This window comes from Oncorhynchus masou, chromosome 28 (genome assembly GCF_036934945.1).
Source record: "Oncorhynchus masou masou isolate Uvic2021 chromosome 28, UVic_Omas_1.1, whole genome shotgun sequence".
Classification (NCBI taxonomy): domain Eukaryota; kingdom Metazoa; phylum Chordata; class Actinopteri; order Salmoniformes; family Salmonidae; genus Oncorhynchus; species Oncorhynchus masou.
The window spans coordinates 51,863,915-51,881,493 of NC_088239.1; the positions used below are offsets into that span (position 1 = coordinate 51,863,915).

General features: G+C 42.8%; 1 protein-coding gene across 1 annotated transcript in view; it reads right to left on the reverse strand.

The window, feature by feature from the left end:
* lrrc75bb (leucine rich repeat containing 75Bb) overlaps positions 1-17,579 on the reverse strand; it is a 60,070-nt gene that overhangs the window by 24,805 nt on the left and 17,686 nt on the right. The window contains exons 2-3 of the mRNA XM_064942508.1: positions 7,826-7,954; positions 3,969-4,081 (exon numbers count right to left, since the gene is read on the reverse strand). Of these exons, the coding sequence (XP_064798580.1) occupies positions 3,969-4,081; positions 7,826-7,954 (242 nt within the window). The remainder of the gene's footprint in view (positions 1-3,968; positions 4,082-7,825; positions 7,955-17,579) is intronic.

The following is a 17,579-nucleotide window of genomic DNA, read 5'->3' on the forward strand; positions in this document are numbered from 1 at the left end:
AAATGAGCGGAAATTCCAGAGCGCCAACTAATTGTACTCGTTAAAACTCAAACTTTCATTAAAATTCACATGCAGGGTACTCAATTCAAGCCACACTCGTTGTGAATATAGCCAACATGTCAGATTTGTAAAATGCTTTTCGACGAAAGCATGACAAGCTATTATCCGATAGCATGCAGCCCCCAGATACACACAAAGGGGACGTAAACAAAGAAATTAGCGTAGCCGGCGCTACCCAAAACGCAGAAATAAAATATAAAACATTCAATACCTTTGACGAGATTCTTTGTTGGCACTCCTATATGTCCCATAAACATCACAATTGGGTCTTTTTTTCGATTAAATCGGTCCATATATACCCAAAATGTCCATTTATGAACACCGTGAAATCCATGGAAAATGCACGTTTCCCAACACAACGTAATTTTTAAAAATTCATAAAGTTGCCTATAAACTTTGACAAAACACTTCAACCTACTTCTGTAATCCAAGTTTAGGTATTAGTAAACGTTAATAAACGATTTAATTGATCACGGAGCGATCTGTATTCAATAACTAGTATGCAATTTCTAGCCAAGATCTTTTTTTGGGTGCACATCTGAAGTCCGGATGTGGTATTCAGTGATTAGACCAAGAATAAATGGGCCTGGAAATCACAACACTGGCGACATCGTGTGGAATCTGTAGGAATTGCAAACACAGTTCCATCATTTATGGAAAGCCATAGACAATACAAACACTGGCGGATTGATTTTTTCTTCTTCGATTTAGTGACCAGGTTTTCTTGCGATTTTGACAACGGAACTCGTTCTATTATAGTCACAGACACCATTGAACCAGTTCTAGAAACTTCAGAGTGTTTTCTATGCACACATACTAATCATATGCATATACTATATTCCTGGCATGAGTAGCAGGACGTTGAAATGTTGCGCGAGTTTTAACAGAATGTTGAAAAAAGTAGCTCGATCTCAAACAGGTTTTAAAGTACATTGACTGGTATTTCCATCAAAGAATAGGCTAAAAAGCATAATTTCGCATCTACGACCAGCTAACGGAACCCTGGTTGACGGGTTCCATCGCAGTATGGCTGAGGCTGTCTGGCTGGGTAGTTAGTTAGGGTTGAAGAAGTGAGGAGAGAGGCTGTCTGGCTGGGGAGTTAGTTAGGGTTGAGGCAGTAGGGAGAGAGGCTGGCTGGCTGGGTAATTAGTGAGGGTTGAAGCAGTGAGAAGAGAAGCTGCCTGACTTGGCAGTTAGATAGGATGAGGAAGTGAGGAGAGAGGCCGCCTGGCTGGATAGTTAGTTAGGGTTGAGGCAGTGAGGAGAGAGGCTGCCTGGCTGGATAGTTAGTTAGGGTTGAGGCAGTGAGGAGAGAGGCTGCCTGGCTGGATAGTTAGTTAGGGTTGAGGCAGTGAGGAGAGAGGCTGCCTGGCTGGATAGTTAGTTAGGGTTGAGGCAGTGAGGAGAGAGGCTGCCTGGCTGGATAGTTAGTTAGGGTTGAGGCAGTGAGGAGAGAGGCTGCCTGGCTGGATAGTTAGTTAGGGTTGAGGCAGTGAGGAGAGAGGCTGCCTGGCTGGATAGTTAGTTAGGGTTGAGGCAGTACGGAGAGAGGCTGCCTGGCTGGATAGTTAGTTAGGGTTGAGGCAGTGAGGAGAGAGGCTGCCTGGCTGGATAGTTAGTTAGGGATGAGGCAGTGAGGAGAGAGGCTGCCTGGCTGGATAGTTAGTTAGGGTTGAGGCAGTGAGGAGAGAGGCTGCCTGGCTGGATAGTTAGTTAGGGTTGAGGCAGTGAGGAGAGAGGCTGCCTGGCTGGATAGTTAGTTAGGGTTGAGGCAGTGAGGAGTGAGGCTGCCTGGCTGGATAGTTAGTTAGGGTTGAGGCAGTGAGGAGAGAGGCTGCCTGGCTGGATAGTTAGTTAGGGTTGAGGCAGTGAGGAGAGAGGCTGCCTGGCTGGATAGTTAGTTAGGGTTGAGGCAGTGAGGAGAGAGGCTGCCTGGCTGGATAGTTAGTTAGGGTTGAGGCAGTGAGGAGAGAGGCTGCCTGGCTGGATAGTTAGTTAGGGTTGAGGCAGTGAGGAGAGAGGCTGCCTGGCTGGATAGTTAGTTAGGGTTGAGGCAGTACGGAGAGAGGCTGCCTGGCTGGATAGTTAGTTAGGGTTGAGGCAGTGAGGAGAGAGGCTGCCTGGCTGGATAGTTAGTTAGGGTTGAGTCAGTGAGGAGCGAGGCTGCCTGGCTGGATAGTTAGTTAGGGTTGAGGCAGTGAGGAGAGAGGCTGCCTGGCTGGATAGTTAGTTAGGGTTGAGGCAGTGAGGAGAGAAGCTGCCTGGCTGGATAGTTAGTTAGGGTTGAGGCAGTGAGGAGTGAGGCTGCCTGGCTGGATAGTTAGTTAGGGTTGAGGCAGTGAGGAGAGAGGCTGCCTGGCTGGATAGTTAGTTAGGGTTGAGGCAGTGAGGAGAGAGGCTGCCTGGCTGGATAGTTAGTTAGGGTTGAGGCAGTGAGGAGAGAGGCTGCCTGGCTGGATAGTTAGTTAGGGTTGAGGCAGTGAGGAGAGAGGCTGCCTGGCTGGATAGTTAGTTAGGGTTGAGGCAGTGAGGAGAGAGGCTGCCTGGCTGGATAGTTAGTTAGGGTTGAGGCAGTGAGGAGAGAGGCTGCCTGGCTGGATAGTTAGTTAGGGTTGAGGCAGTACGGAGAGAGGCTGCCTGGCTGGATAGTTAGTTAGGGTTGAGGCAGTGAGGAGAGAGGCTGCCTGGCTGGATAGTTAGTTAGGGTTGAGGCAGTACGGAGAGAGGCTGCCTGGCTGGATAGTTAGTTAGGGTTGAGGCAGTGAGGAGAGAGGCTGCCTGGCTGGATAGTTAGTTAGGGTTGAGGCAGTGAGGAGAGAGGCTGCCTGGCTGGATAGTTAGTTAGGGTTGAGGCAGTGAGGAGAGAGGCTGTCTGGTAAGAGGGTTGAGGCAATGAGAAGAAGAACGGTTTACAGCGAGGAGCCTGCTGCCAGAGCAGAGTCTGCTAATGAACACAGTGGGAGAGCCAGCCTCGTTATTGTTGACACATCTTTTGAAACGTTGCAACAAGGAGACGGGCTAGGATGTTCGACTGGGGCTGTCAAACATCTCACAAACTAGTTTAATTGCTCAGGGAGATAGAAACACATGAAGATCATTAGATTGTTTCCTTCCTTCTTCCCCTCAAATGCACCTGCTTGGCAATTAGAGCTGGAGAGCATTTGCAGTTCTGTCTATCCTTTACACAGCGTTTCTCGAGCTGAATCTGTCTGATGTTTTATTTCATTAAAACCTTTCTGTTATTCATTATGATTGATTTGTTCATTTATTTCTGGGTGAGATAAGTCTACAGCACCATGGCAGTTGTCAAGCTGTGCAGTGAGGCGACAGTACACTCCCCAAGAAACTGAAACTGACCAAGTGAACATGATATCCTGCCCCCAAAAATAGGCTACTACACAGGTCTATATTACAGGACCACAATACAATAACTTATTAGACTTTATGGCAGCTAGTACTGCTGTATAATTATCTAACACGATGCTCTCCAAACGTGTTCCTGGAGAGCTACCATCCTCCAGGTTTTCACTCCCAACCCTAATTTAGGGCACTTGCTTCTACAAATTAGCTGGTTGATAAGCTGAGTCAGGTTCATTACAAGTGGGGTTGGAATGAAAACGTACAGAAGGGTAGCTCTCCAGGGACAGGGTTGGAGAGCCCTGATCTAGCACATTAAATCCTAGCAGGTATTGTACAGTAAAGCGCCTTAGCCCAATGTCAGGAGTGACTTATCTCTGACACACACTGAACACGAGACTGTCTTGTTTTAGAGATGCGAGTGAGTTTTGAAGGTTCTAGGGCATGCTCTGATGTCAGTTTGCTGTTAGCTGTTTATTCGTTTGCGTTGGTGTTATGGCAGTAGCTGTCCCGGTGTGTGGATGTGCAAACGGGAAGACGGACGGACTCACCAGGCCTGTGACTTCCTCCTGGGCACGCTCTGTCTCATCCACTTGGAGTGAGGGGTCAGGTGGAATATCAGCTGTCTGCAGATCTTGTCGGACGACTTCAGGGTGTCCTTCTCCTGTAATACACACATATACAAAAACACACAACCCCACACACTTTAATCTCTTCTGCTGGCGGCTACAGCTGAAAAAAGGCCTCAAAAGGTTTCAAAGGGCTTAAAAAGTGTCTGGCATTCAAATAGAGGAATAATCAAATGACTGCTCTATTTGACTTTCTGAAGTGAATTAATGTAACGAAAACATGCTTATTTTCCTTTCCGACATCATGAACAACTGAATTTGACCCCTTTGTTGAGAATTGGTTGAATATCCCAGATGATGTACATTGTATATGTAAAAGTACATAACTTTACTAAATCATATCCAATCGAATGACCGTATCCGTATTATACAGTGCTGAATATCTTACAAGAGATTGAAAACTCTTAGGAATGTGTTTACAACAAATGCACCTGTTGTTCTGATTTCAAGGTAGTCTTAACCACATTTAGCACAACAGGTAAACGTGTGACTCCATAGAATGAATTTATACATTTAGAAGCCAAAGGCAGAACATCTTGGATACACATATTTCAATGGACCATTGTATCACTTACGGCCTTGTAACCCCTATTATGACACATTGAGCTGTGGAGAGGAGGCTGTTTACTTTGTTCCTAGAATGTGGTTTAAAAGGTAGTTATTTATAATTGTCTGATCCCCTTCACTTATCACTCTACAAACAATCCAACCTTTTGAATGCTTTCACCAAATGAGCTCAAGGCTCTTCTCATTTGTCCATCCAACATGGTTGCCTTGAGCATTTTATACATGAAAATATGCTTTAGCATCTCTGTCAGTCTCCCTCTCTTCTCCTCCTTGGTCTCGCTCCAGCTCTTTCTCCATTCCTTTTTCTCCCTCTCCCTCTCCCTCTCTCTCTCTCTCTCTCTCTCTCTCTCTCTCTCTCTCTCTCTCTCTCTCTCTCTCACTCTCCCTTCCTCTGTCAAAGACTTTAAACGGATTGGGTTGAGCAGAGCAGGGTAAATCTAATTAATGGTACAACACAACAACAAGAAAGAGGCAATGCAGCAAAAGAGAAAAAAGACAGGGGCAATTTACTTCAGGCGATTAACCATTCCCACTCCTCCCACTCTGTGGCACAAAACATGCCTCATACACTTCAAACCTTCCAGCGTTTCGCTTCAGGCAATGAAATGACAGTGAGAACACCATTACAGTATTTGTTATGTTAAATCTTGGTGGGAAAGGGGTTAACTGAATGGAAGTAGTCGTAGACAAGCTATTGACTCTAATCTGGAAATAACATGTTCTTCTCTTTGATGTGAATTCGGGCATTGTCAACATGGCATCTGCTTAACATTGTTCAAAACATGTTTTTCACTCAAATTCAAACACGATTCTGAATATTCATAGACCTAGACGACCACAAGGCTCTTGAGTTAGATATACAGCTCTATAGCTGAATGCACAATAATAGTAATGAAGCAGTGAAAAGTTTTGATGAGTTGTTGTTTGCATTTGATTGTCAATCCCTTGAAGCATAGAGGTGAAGGAGGAAGAACCGTGACTGGACCTGCAGCTGAGGCCCTGAGGCACAGCAGACCAACTCACTAAATCCCTGTCACATTTCACCAACCCCTAGGCATACCACGTCATTTCAAGATAATTATGTCATTTTTTGGTCGAGACGTTCATCAATGAGACTACAACATATATACTGCCACTCAAAAAGACAGCCAAAATTTTGTTGAATTTCCAATGTGTTGTCACTATGCAGTCAACCATCTAAAAGCACAACCAAATTGCAATGGATAAACAATGTCAGATTTCTGGTTTAGTGGTCACCCACATATCTATCACTGCACTTTCAACCATTTAAAAGCACAGCAAAGTTCAAATCAGATATTTGTTTATTTATACAACAGCTTAATGTGTTATCACTGTGCTTCATCTAATAGCAGAACCAAATGACCTGGATTGCAGTTGAGACTACATGTGATCAATGCCGTTCGAAATTCTGTGCAGATTATTACAGCAATTGTGAAGAACTCCATAGACCTGCGATGACCTATGCATGCTGTCTTGAACATGCACACCTTTGATGATTACATTAGAAGAAATGTATAGTAATCTCAAAATGTGACCATGGATGTGTTACTTATTTTAAGGTGGAATGTTACATTAGTTTGTAGTTTGTCTTAACTTTAGGCCATTTACTGTAATTGCAAAAGTAATATTGAATTGTGTTTGGTTGACAACGCAACATTTCAATATCATGTCTCCATCTCAACCAAAAATCCAAGTTAAAGAATAGGAATAAATCTAACGAAATCAAACTTTAAATGCACTTTAAATCAAGTTGGATTTGAATTACTCCTATTATTTAACTTAGATATTTGGTTGAGATGGAGACATGAATCCAACATATTAATTATTAATTTGTAGACAAACTGGAATTAAAGCCAGACTAAGTCAGTGGAACAGATGGAACTATCCAAGCAGAAGATACATCTCCTTCAAATGTTGATATTTGGTTGCGTTGACAACCAAACACAATTCAATATCACTGAAAATCATAACATTTGAAATCAGGGGTTTAAACCCTAGGTTTATTGCATTGTTTTTTTGTTGTTGAATTCTGGGTTGAATTGAAACAATAGCTGTTGATGACTGCAAATGCTATATAGGCCTAAATAGCATCATTGATGTTATATGAGTTATTAAATTCCATGTCATTATACGTTGACAAATTACGTTGCGTCAACGTTGATTCAACCAATTTGTTCCCAGTAGGAAGCCAGGCGGTCACAGCGGAGAACACCCCTGCCAACCCCTCATGACCCACTCACCCCTCCCAAAAAAACAAAAATCCAATACACACCACCCTAGCTATGCTGCCCTCATTGAAAGATCGGATTTCAAAGAAGCCTTTTTTCAAAAGTATTTTTCATAATCTGTTAAAGAGAAGAAGTGCTTAATAGTTCAATATTTCTATCTACTGTATTTCACAATGTGTTGCTAGATCTCTCTGGATACCAGTTTAAACAAGATGAGCCCGTTAGCTGGGCACAGCTGTCTGTCTTTGTTATTATTGGAAAGTGTGCCCCTTCACTGCATATTCCTCTGGGAAGCCATTTATTGGGAAAAGAGCTTATCAAAAGATGCCTGGTACATCTTTAAAGCAAGTGAAAGGTCAACTACATCAATCTGAGAGATTCAAGCTCCCAGTAAATTCATTTAGACTAGAAGATGATGAAAACAAAGTCTTTTAGGAAGGAGCAAACACTTTTGGCCGAAAACTCTATATGAGCTACTGTCTTCTTAATTTTTTCTTGGCAGTAAATTCATTATTTTAGATCAATTGTACACTATTACCTATTTTCATGCAAGTGAATACTGAAGAAAAAGTAACAAGCAACAGAAGATACTGTGTTGTAAGTTGTGTACGTTGTTGAAATGACACCACACTGTGACTGACCTACTTCTGGCCATTAGTTATAAATAGGTGCCGATGTCTCGGGCACCCCAAGAGTGAACACGTGCACACACAGGCATCGTTTAGAGACTAATCATAACGACTGTATGGATACTGGCATCAGTTGGAAGGCTGGAACCAAACCAAGTAGCCTAGCAGTCACATTTCAAAAAGACTGACCGTCATGTACATGCTCTTGAATTGACCCTTGCAGCTGTGGATTCCTAAACGTTCTATTTTCTGTGCCTGATCTCATTTGATGTTCCCTGACAACAGCACGGCTGAGGAGGTCGAGATCAACAGCCAGACGGTACGATGGGCTTACCCTCTTTGGGCACTGCATGTCTTTGGCCAGGCTGAGCAGGAGCTCATGGGAGATTGGATCCACCAGGTTGAGAAAGGCTGCATTCTTATAGAGGATATCATTAAGGGATGTTCCCTGGAGTCCCAAGTCCTGCGGGAACACAGAGAAGGAGAAAATAATCAATCATCGGTTTCCTTTCAATCATTCCAAAGTCCAACAGAGCGTGAATTTCAATATTTTTTAAAGTGAACGTCATGAATCGTTAGGCATTAAACTGACATGACGTGGACTGCTTAATGGTAACAGATTGTCAATGTATTTACATAATAATTTCATCATCCACTTGCCTCATGATGTTCACTTTTCAAGCTGAGAGGATTTTACAGTAAGAGTGTCACATGGGACAAGGCACAGGGAGGGCTGGGGTGTGGCATGAGGGGTTAAAGCAGGACAATTTCTCCCAAAATAACATTCCAACAGATACATAACAACTAAAGTGATGTGCTGTACCGTCATTCACCCCTAAAGCCCTGGGTCTTTACACATACAACACTGAACACACTCCAGTTATCTAAGAACAACCTCTAAAAAACCTCTAAAAACACTATGCAGGCACTTAGAGAGAAACGGTTCAAGTCTACAGAACTCCAGTTCCTCACCGTCTTCTCTGGAATTCAAATGGCAGGCGGGTGTGATGTGCAGACCGGTTTAATAAAAATCAGGAATGAGAAAACATCCCCAAGGTTGTTCTTACTAGTATAATCTGCAGGGTGGCTGCTATTTGCAGTGACCGTGTAAATATGTTGAGGCAAAGGAATCTGCAACTTCCGGTAATGCTCTGAGGGCTGCTGCTGGTGAGGGATGTCATCTCGAAGCCCGAGTTTGAGATGTAAACGCTTTGAGACACATCAAAGGGTCTTCGACGTAGCCCTCACCCACCTGCCCTACTGAGGATGACATCAACCAAACAGACACAGCAAGTCCTGAAACAAATTAGCTGAAACAGCAGGCAATATGTGAAGGAGAGGCTCAAAAACAAAACCCCACCACAATGAAAGGTTAAGGCGGGGTAGAGCAGAGGACAAAAATGAAATTTGGAAAATATTTCTCCTCCTCTTGCTTATAACTTGGTTTGCTAATGTGTTCAGCATCAAATATGGGGGCTATATAATATCAAGAAAAATTATACTAAATATTATTTTCTCCTCTTCTGTTCTACAGTACGTGCAAAGCTGCTGTAAATCTGTTTACTTGCTGGACATGCAACGTGAAGATAGTATCAGGCGAGGGCTTAGTGCTATACATGTAAGCTGCTGTAAAGAGGCTGTATAGGAGGAGGCTGGGGACTCTATGCTATGTTAAGCAGAACCTACAGTCTGACAGGCCAAACACTGAAGGCTACAGTGAAAGCTCTGAGGCAAATTCCCACCAGCACTTTCTCCTCCTCCTCCAGCTTTCTGGCTGATTTATTACACTTGAGCTCTCTGGGATTCCCTGACTCCGGGCCATTCTCCAGTGCTCCCTTTATGACAGGGAAACATACCCCAACAAAATACAGTAAACAAGTCCCAAACAACAACAGCATAGAGATAGGCCTATATAGTAGATCATTTTCAAATGAGTATGTTGAAAATGTGTTCAATCATCAAGTAGGTCAACTATGACCAATTTTGTGTAATATTGGAAGAAACCCAGCAGTCATCAGCCTTGAAGAAAATGCCATGGTTCTAAATCTATTACGGTTGGTATGTTTTTTTCTCTGGGTACACAGTAAACAACATTGTGTGATGTCTGCATTGGTGTGGCAGCTCAACACTGCATGGGTTAATCTGACAGAATAACTGACATGCCACTGCGTCTCTCATGTTCCACCATCTCTGTGTGAAGGGTGTTTCATTTTGTCACTGACAGTGTGTCTGCGTCGCCGTCTCTGCATGAAAGTTGTCTTCAGATCACTCCACAAAGCCTGTTCCGTAGGCTGCCTGCATATCTAATATGATTGCTGTCTTTTCAACCAAGAATTGAGTGTTGAGAGTTTGGAATTTGAGAACACCCATCCCACATCCACAGCTCATTAGGAACCTATTAAAATGTATTGCATAGAGCCCCACAACCAGTCCCGGAGTCTGTTGCCTGCTTTGAGTTTTCTTTGACAATTTGACAAGTGGGATTATTAGACATAATAATCCTCTAAAATTGCTCACATCTAACACTTGCCTTTCAAAAACTATGAATAAAAGGGAATAAAAACACAAAACACTGTGACACTTTCTGTGCTCTGAAAGAGTTCATTTTCATACACCCAAATCTTTAATTGTGGATGAATTGCAGAAGGCTACCAAATCATTAGAGCAAGGAATTTAATGTAACTGATTGTGGTGCAACATAGAAGAGGGCAAGAGGCGTAATCTCCACACCAGTCCAATTTGGCCTCTATATGAGAGATGTATAACATAGACGTTTAATATCCAGTGCGTTCGGAAAGTAGTCAGAAGCCTTGACTTTTTCCACATTTTGTTACTTACAGCCTTATTTTTAAATGTATTCAATTATATTTTCTACCTCATCAATCTACACACAATACCCCATAATGACAAAGCTAAAACAGGTTTTTAGAAATGTTATCAAAATAATAATTAAAAAATACAACTGAAATATCTCATTTGTGACTCTTTTCAGGAAACTAGGCACGTCACGACTTGTCACGCCCTGACCTTAGTTATCTTTGTTTTCTTTATTATTTTGGTTATGTCAGGGTGTGACGAGGGTGGTATGTGTGTTTTTCTTGTCTAGGGTTTTTGTAATTCTATTGGGTTTTGGTATGACTAGGTATTTGTAGGTCTATGGTGGCCTGAATTGGTTCCCAATCAGAGACAGCTGTTTATTGTTGTCTCTGATTGGGGATCCTATTTAGGTTGCCATTTTCCATTTTTGTTTTGTGGGTTATTGCCTATGTGTAGTTATTGCCTATGTGTAGTTATTGCCTATGTGTAGTTATTGTCTATGTGTAGCATGTCAGCACTTGGTTTATCATAGAGTTTTGTTTTGTTGTTTTGTTAGTTTGTTTAAGTGTTCTTCGTTAATTAAAGAAGAATGTATTCTTATCACGCTGCGCCTTGGTCTCATCGTTACGACAGAAATGCCTTCTGGAACATATGAACTATCATGTTCCTTAATAACAAACTTGTATGCCATCTGTAAATACGAGAAAAAAAATGTTAAATTAAGAACCTAGATGGGCTAGCCACAGAAAAACGAGCTTAGATGGGTTAGCAACAGAAAAAGACAGCAGCCTTCCCGCTAGCCATGATTGGCTGAGATAATGAGTGGGCTGGACATGCGAGAGATGAGTTTGGATTGGTCTGCCATGTAGCACGCTCTTCTCTACAACACAGCTGGCCAGTATGTGCAAGTTATCCTTTTTAACGCTGCTTTTTTGTATGATTTCACGTAGTACAACTGCATAAGTGTTGCTCTTCACTTTCTGGAGGACTGAGTTTTGAAATCAGTGGAATTAGAGTATGATAGCTAAGGAGATGGAGAAAATTATGGCGTTTGATTGCAAATATGTAGACAGAGTCGACAAGAGAACACACCAAAGGCTGTTGTATAAAACACCTGTTTTCAGATTACATCTTCAAACTAAGGGCTACCATGACATCCGTGACATGTGAGAGTGAGAAGTGTCAATTCATGCATACGGGTAAGATAGTGTAGCTAGCTACATTTTCAGATATTACAAATTTCTAACATCGTCAGAAAGTTGTTTTAATTTCAAGTTAAAGTGTACTGTTAGCTAGCTAGCTAATGTTAACTGGCTGGCTAGCTATTTAATGTTACGTGTAAGATCTGTGTAGTAATAGTATTTGTATCTCAGAGCCACTTGCATTGTTAGTTATAGCCTAATGTTAGCTAGCTAACATTGAACCCGGTTGGTTAGCTACCTCCAGATTCATGCAGGGTAGTAACATTATGAGTTGGGATTATGGTTCACTGTTGAGCTAGCTAGCTACATGTCTAAACAAAAGACTCCGCTATGCTAGTAACTATTTCAATAGTATGTTTATGATGTCACTGCGACAACTGTCGATTGCTGTAGCTGGTCAATTCTTGCTATCTACTCGGATTTCAGAGCAGTCTCATCTGATTGTGCCAGAGCGCAGAATAACTGACACATTTACGAACACTAAACACCCGTTGAATATGGCCGGTGCCAGTAAACATTGGAAAAAAGCATAATTAAATTGTTGCCAGCAGCACAGTTGCAATCACCAACGCTCTGAATAACATAAAAACAGCCAAAGCAGCTCTGCTAGTGCGAGTAAAATGGTGAGCTGTTTTCTCATTTGTGTCTGGAAATGACTGCTGTTAGATCAGAATGCTCGGATCAACCTTACTCCTAGGCCAGAGTGTCCAGTGTGCGCTCTGAACGCTCTGAGAGAAAAACACACTGAATTTAGGAACAGACAATCTGACATCGCTCTGAGTTTACGAATGGCCAGAGCACACTCTGGCACTCCAGGTCAAATTAACAAACGGTGTGTATATACGTAGTATAAACCAGCCTTTCGTCTTGAAATCTTTGGTTGTTTAGTACAAAGCCTCACATGTGAATCCTTAAAGAGATGGGTGGGGCTAAAGCTTAAGAGGGTGTGAACGATGCTGAATGGGTGTAGACAAAGAAGAGCTCTCCAGTAGGTACCAAAAGACCCATGTTCTTAAAAGAGAGGTTACAAATGTGTCAATTTTCAAAGCAGAATTACTTTCCCACTGTTCCTCAACTGTAGTGTATGATATACAGTATGTAAATAAGGTATTTCTGTATTTTTATTTGTAATAAATGTGCAAACATTTAAAAAAACATTTCACTTTGTCATTATGGGGTATTGTGTGTAGATTGATGATGAGAAAACGTAATTCATTAAATTTTAGAATAGGGCTGTAAGATAACAAAATGTGGAAAAAGTCAAGGCATCTGAATAATTTCCAATTGACCTGTACATATGTACAATACATTATTGGTAGGTAGCCTATTCCTTAACCTCTTGAAACTCCCCATCCCGGATCCGGGATTGTGACTAAGCCTCAGGCTCATTAGCATAACGCAACGTTAACGATTTCTGAAAATCGCAAATAAAATTAAAATAATGCGTTTGCTCTCAAGCTTAGCCTTTTCTTAACAACACTGTCATCTCAGATTTTCAAAATATGCTTTTGAACCATAGAAATTGACTAATTTGTGTAAGAGTATGCAAAGCTAGCATAGCATTTTGTGTAGCATGTAGCATGCAACATTTTCACAAAAGCCAGATAACCAAATAAATAAAATAATTTACCTTTGAAGAGCTTCTGATGTTTTCAATGAGGAGACTCCCAGCCACATACCAAATGCGCAGTGTTTCCTGAAAGCGTCTGTGTGTAGGAGAAATCGTTCCGTTTTCTACATTGCGCCTGGCTACCGAAACGAACCGAAAATGCAGTCACCTACAACGTGAAACTTTTTCCGGATTAACTACATAATATCGACCGAAACATGGCAAACGTTGTTTGGAATCAATCCTCAAGGTGTTTTTTCACATATCTCTTCATTGACATGCAGTTCGTGGAAGCTTGCTTCTCTCTCTGTGCCCCATGGAAAAATACTGGCAGGTGACTTTTGCGCACCAATTTCGGCGCAGGACACCGGGCGGACACGTGGTAAATGTGGTCTCTTATGGTCAATCTTCCAACGATCTGCCTACAAATACGTCACAATGCTGCAGACACCTTGGGGAAACGACAGAAAGGGCAGACTCATTCCTCTTGCGTTCACAGCCATATAAGGAGATCATGAAAGACAGAGCCTCAAAAATCCTTGTCATTTCCTGGATGCCAAGTCATCTTGGTTTTGCCTGAAGCTCACGTTAAAGGGCACGCACAGAGAAGATATTTGTATTTCTGGACACGTCAGTGTTTTCTTTCGAACAGTAGCAATTATATGCATAGTCGAGCATCTTTTTGTGACAAAATATCTTGTTTAAAACGGGAACGTTTTTCTTCCAAAAATGAAATAGCGCCACCATAAGTGTAAGAGGTTAACATCGAACTATCAGGAGAAGTGGCACCTCACATTATGTTTCAAACAACGGTGACTCACTAATCCTCTCAAACACAACTGAGGTAGTAAATTGACTATTAAGTCTCATTCCAATGGTCATTTTACCTAGCCTTTTATAACCTCAGGGGCACTTTAGTAACCTCAGGGGCACTTTAGTATTTGCTTCCTGCATCACTTTTTGCTTCCGGCGCTGACAGAGATGGCCGCCTTGCTTTGCGTTCCTAGGAAACTATGCAGTTTTTTTTTACGTGTTATTTCTTACATGAGTACCCCAGGTCATCTTAGGTTTCATTACATACAGTCGAGAAGAACTACTGAATATAAGAGCAGCGTCAACTCACCATCAGTACGACCAAGAATATGACTTTCGCGAAGCGGATCCTGTGTTCTGCCTTTCACCCAGGACAACGGAATGGATCCCAGCCGGCGACCCCAAAAAAACGACTTCGTAAAAGAGGGAAACAAAGCGGTCTTCTGGTCAGACTCCGGAGATGGGCACATTGTGCACCACTTCCTAGTATACTTCTCGCCAATGTTCAGTCTCTTGACAACAAGGTTGATGAAATCCGAGAAAGGGTAGCATTCCAGAGGGACATCAGAGACTGTAACGTTCATTGCTTCACAGAAACATGACTCACTGGAGAGACGCTATCAGAGTCGGTGCAGCCAGCTGGTTTCTCCACGCATCGCGCCGACAGAAACAAACATCTTTCTGGTAAGAAGAGGGGCGGGGGCGTACGCCTTATGGCTAACGAGACGTGGTGTGATCACAAAAACATACAGGAACTCAAATCCTTCTGTTCACCTGATTTAGAATTCCTCACAATCAAATGTTGACCGCATTATCTACCAAGGGAATTCTCTTCGATTATAATCACAGCCGTATATATTCCCCCCCAAGCAGACACATCGATGGCTCTGAACAAACTGTATTTGACTATTTGCAAACTGGAATCCATACATCCTGAGGCTGCATTCATTGTAGCTGGGGATTTTAACAAGGCTAATCTGAAAACAAGACTCCCTAAATTGTATCAGCATATCGAATGCGCAACCAGGGCTGGCAAAACCTTGGATCATTGCTATTCTAAATCACGACGCATATAAGGCCCTGACCCGCCCTCCTTTCGGAAAAGCTGACCACGACTCCATTTTGTTGATCCCTGCCTACAGACAGAAACTAAAACAAGAAGCTCCCACGCTGAGGTCTGTCCAACGCTGGTCCGACCAAACTGATTCCACACTCCAAGACTGCTTCCATCACGTGGACTAGGATATGTTTTGTATTGCGTCAGACAACAACATTGACGGATATGCTGATTTGGTGTGCGAGTTCATTAGAACGTGCGTTGAAGATGTCGTTCCCATAGCAACGATTAAAACATTCCCAAACCAGAAACCGTGGATTGATGGTAGCATTCGCGTGAAACTGAAAGTGCGAACCACTGCTTTTAATCAGGGCAAGGTGACCGGAAACATGACCGAATACAAACAGTGTAGCTATTCCCTCCGCAAGGCAATCAAACAAGCTAAGCGTCAGTATAGAGACAAAGTAGAATCTCAATTCAACGGCTCAGACACAAGAGGTATGTGGCAGGGTCTACAGTCAATCACGGATTACAAAAAGAAAACCAGCCCCATCACGGACCAGGATGTCTTGCTCCCAGGCAGACTAAATAACTTTTTTGCCCGCTTTGAGGACAATACAGTGCCACTGACATGGCCTGCAACCAAAACATGGGGACTCTCCTTCACTGCAGCCGAGGTGAGTAAAACATTTAAACGTGTTAACCCTCGCAAGGCTGCAGGCTCAGACGGCATCCCCAGCCGCGCCCTCAGAGCATGCGCAGACCAGCTGGCTGGTGTGTTTACGGACATATTCAATCAATCCCTATCCCAGTCTGCTGTTCCCACATGCTTCAAGAGGGCCACCATTGTTCCTGTTCCCAAGAAAGCTAAGGTAACTGAGCTAAACGACTACCGCCCCGTAGCACTAACTTCCGTCATCACTAAACATATTCTGTGTTAATGCTTTTAATCTTAATGCCTGCTTGCTGATTCCTTGTTTACTGACGAACATAGAGAAAAGTCCAAAGTAATTAACAATAATAGCCCAGAAGAGAGATTGGAGATGGAGATAAGAGTCCGGTCTCATTGATTCCTCTGTGCATCTCCTCTGTGTAATGACTTCCTGTGTGCAGTGCTGTGCTCTGAAGGAGACATCAGGCATGCTCCAATATCATCCACCATCTCAAGTAGATTAAAACCTTATTAGACCCAGGCAATCCCGAAGTGAAAAACCTGAAATTCATTACTTTCATTTATCTGCTTGCTCTGCCCTCATTTAGCCTCACATTGAAGTGTTTTACCATTTTATTTTCTAGACAACCAGGGCTAAAAGTAGAACACAAACCAATTTGACATAAACAGTTGCATTCATGAGTTTTATTAACAAATGTAAATCTAAAAATAAGGTCTTCCAAGCAAAAACCTGGTAGAAAATAAATGTATAAGAATGCTGTATGTACAGAAATTGTTGGATAAGTTGGATATTTATTTCCAACTACTCAGTGACAACTGTGTGGAGTTTGTGATAGCAACTATGTGAACGTATTACAGTATTGTTACAGTGGGACTACATGTGTGTTTGATTATTCACCTTCCAGGTGTGATGTTGGCCCCCCTATCTGGTTGATGAAACAATAATGGTGTGTGCTCGCATGAGCTCTGATCACGGTCAATCTGTGATAACACGTAATACTAGTGCAAGACGTTCTGTACCAACGCATCTGTCAGTAAACCAACATTATTCGAGAACCTTATATCTGTTGTTGTGTCACTCTACACCTCCTGTCCTGAGTATTCCTGAGTATTTCTCACTACCTTCTCTAACACCTCGCTCCACAGGTAGTATCACATTTTCATTTCACTTCATTACAGTACAACGGTTTGATTTGTTTGATCGTAGCTGGCTAGCTACTTAGCCGTCTTTGTATCTAAGACAATTGTGTAGTCTGGAGCGATTTTCTAGGTTAGCTAGCCAGCTATTGTCGTTCTTTTAACGTAACGTTACGTAATCAACACTGCTAGCTAGCCAGCTAGCCCCCGAATAGCAGCACTGTAGCAACTATTACACTTGACGGAACGACTTGATTAGTGTAGTGTCAACAACGTAGCCACTGCCAGCTAGCCTACTCCAGCAGTACTGTATTATTTCAATCATTTTAGTCAATAAGATTCTTGCTACGTAAGCTTAACGTTCTGAACATTCGATAAGTGTAGTCCACTTGTCATTCCAATCTCCTTTGCATTAGCGTAGCCTCTTCTGTAGCCTGTCAACTATGTGTCTATCTATCCCTGTTCTCTCCTCTCTGCACAGACCATACAAACGCTCCACACCGCGTGGCCGCGGCCACCCTAATCTGGTGGTCCCAGCGCGCACGACCCACGTGGAGTTCCAGGTCTCCGGTAGCCTCTGGAACTGCCGATCTGCGGCCAACAAGGCAGAGTTCATCTCAGCCTATGCCTCCCTCCAGTCCCTCGACTTCTTGGCACTGACGGAAACATGGATCACCACAGACAACACTGCTACTCCTACTGCTCTCTCTTCGTCCGCCCACGTGTTCTCGCACACCCCGAGAGCTTCTGGTCAGCGGGGTGGTGGCACCGGGATCCTCA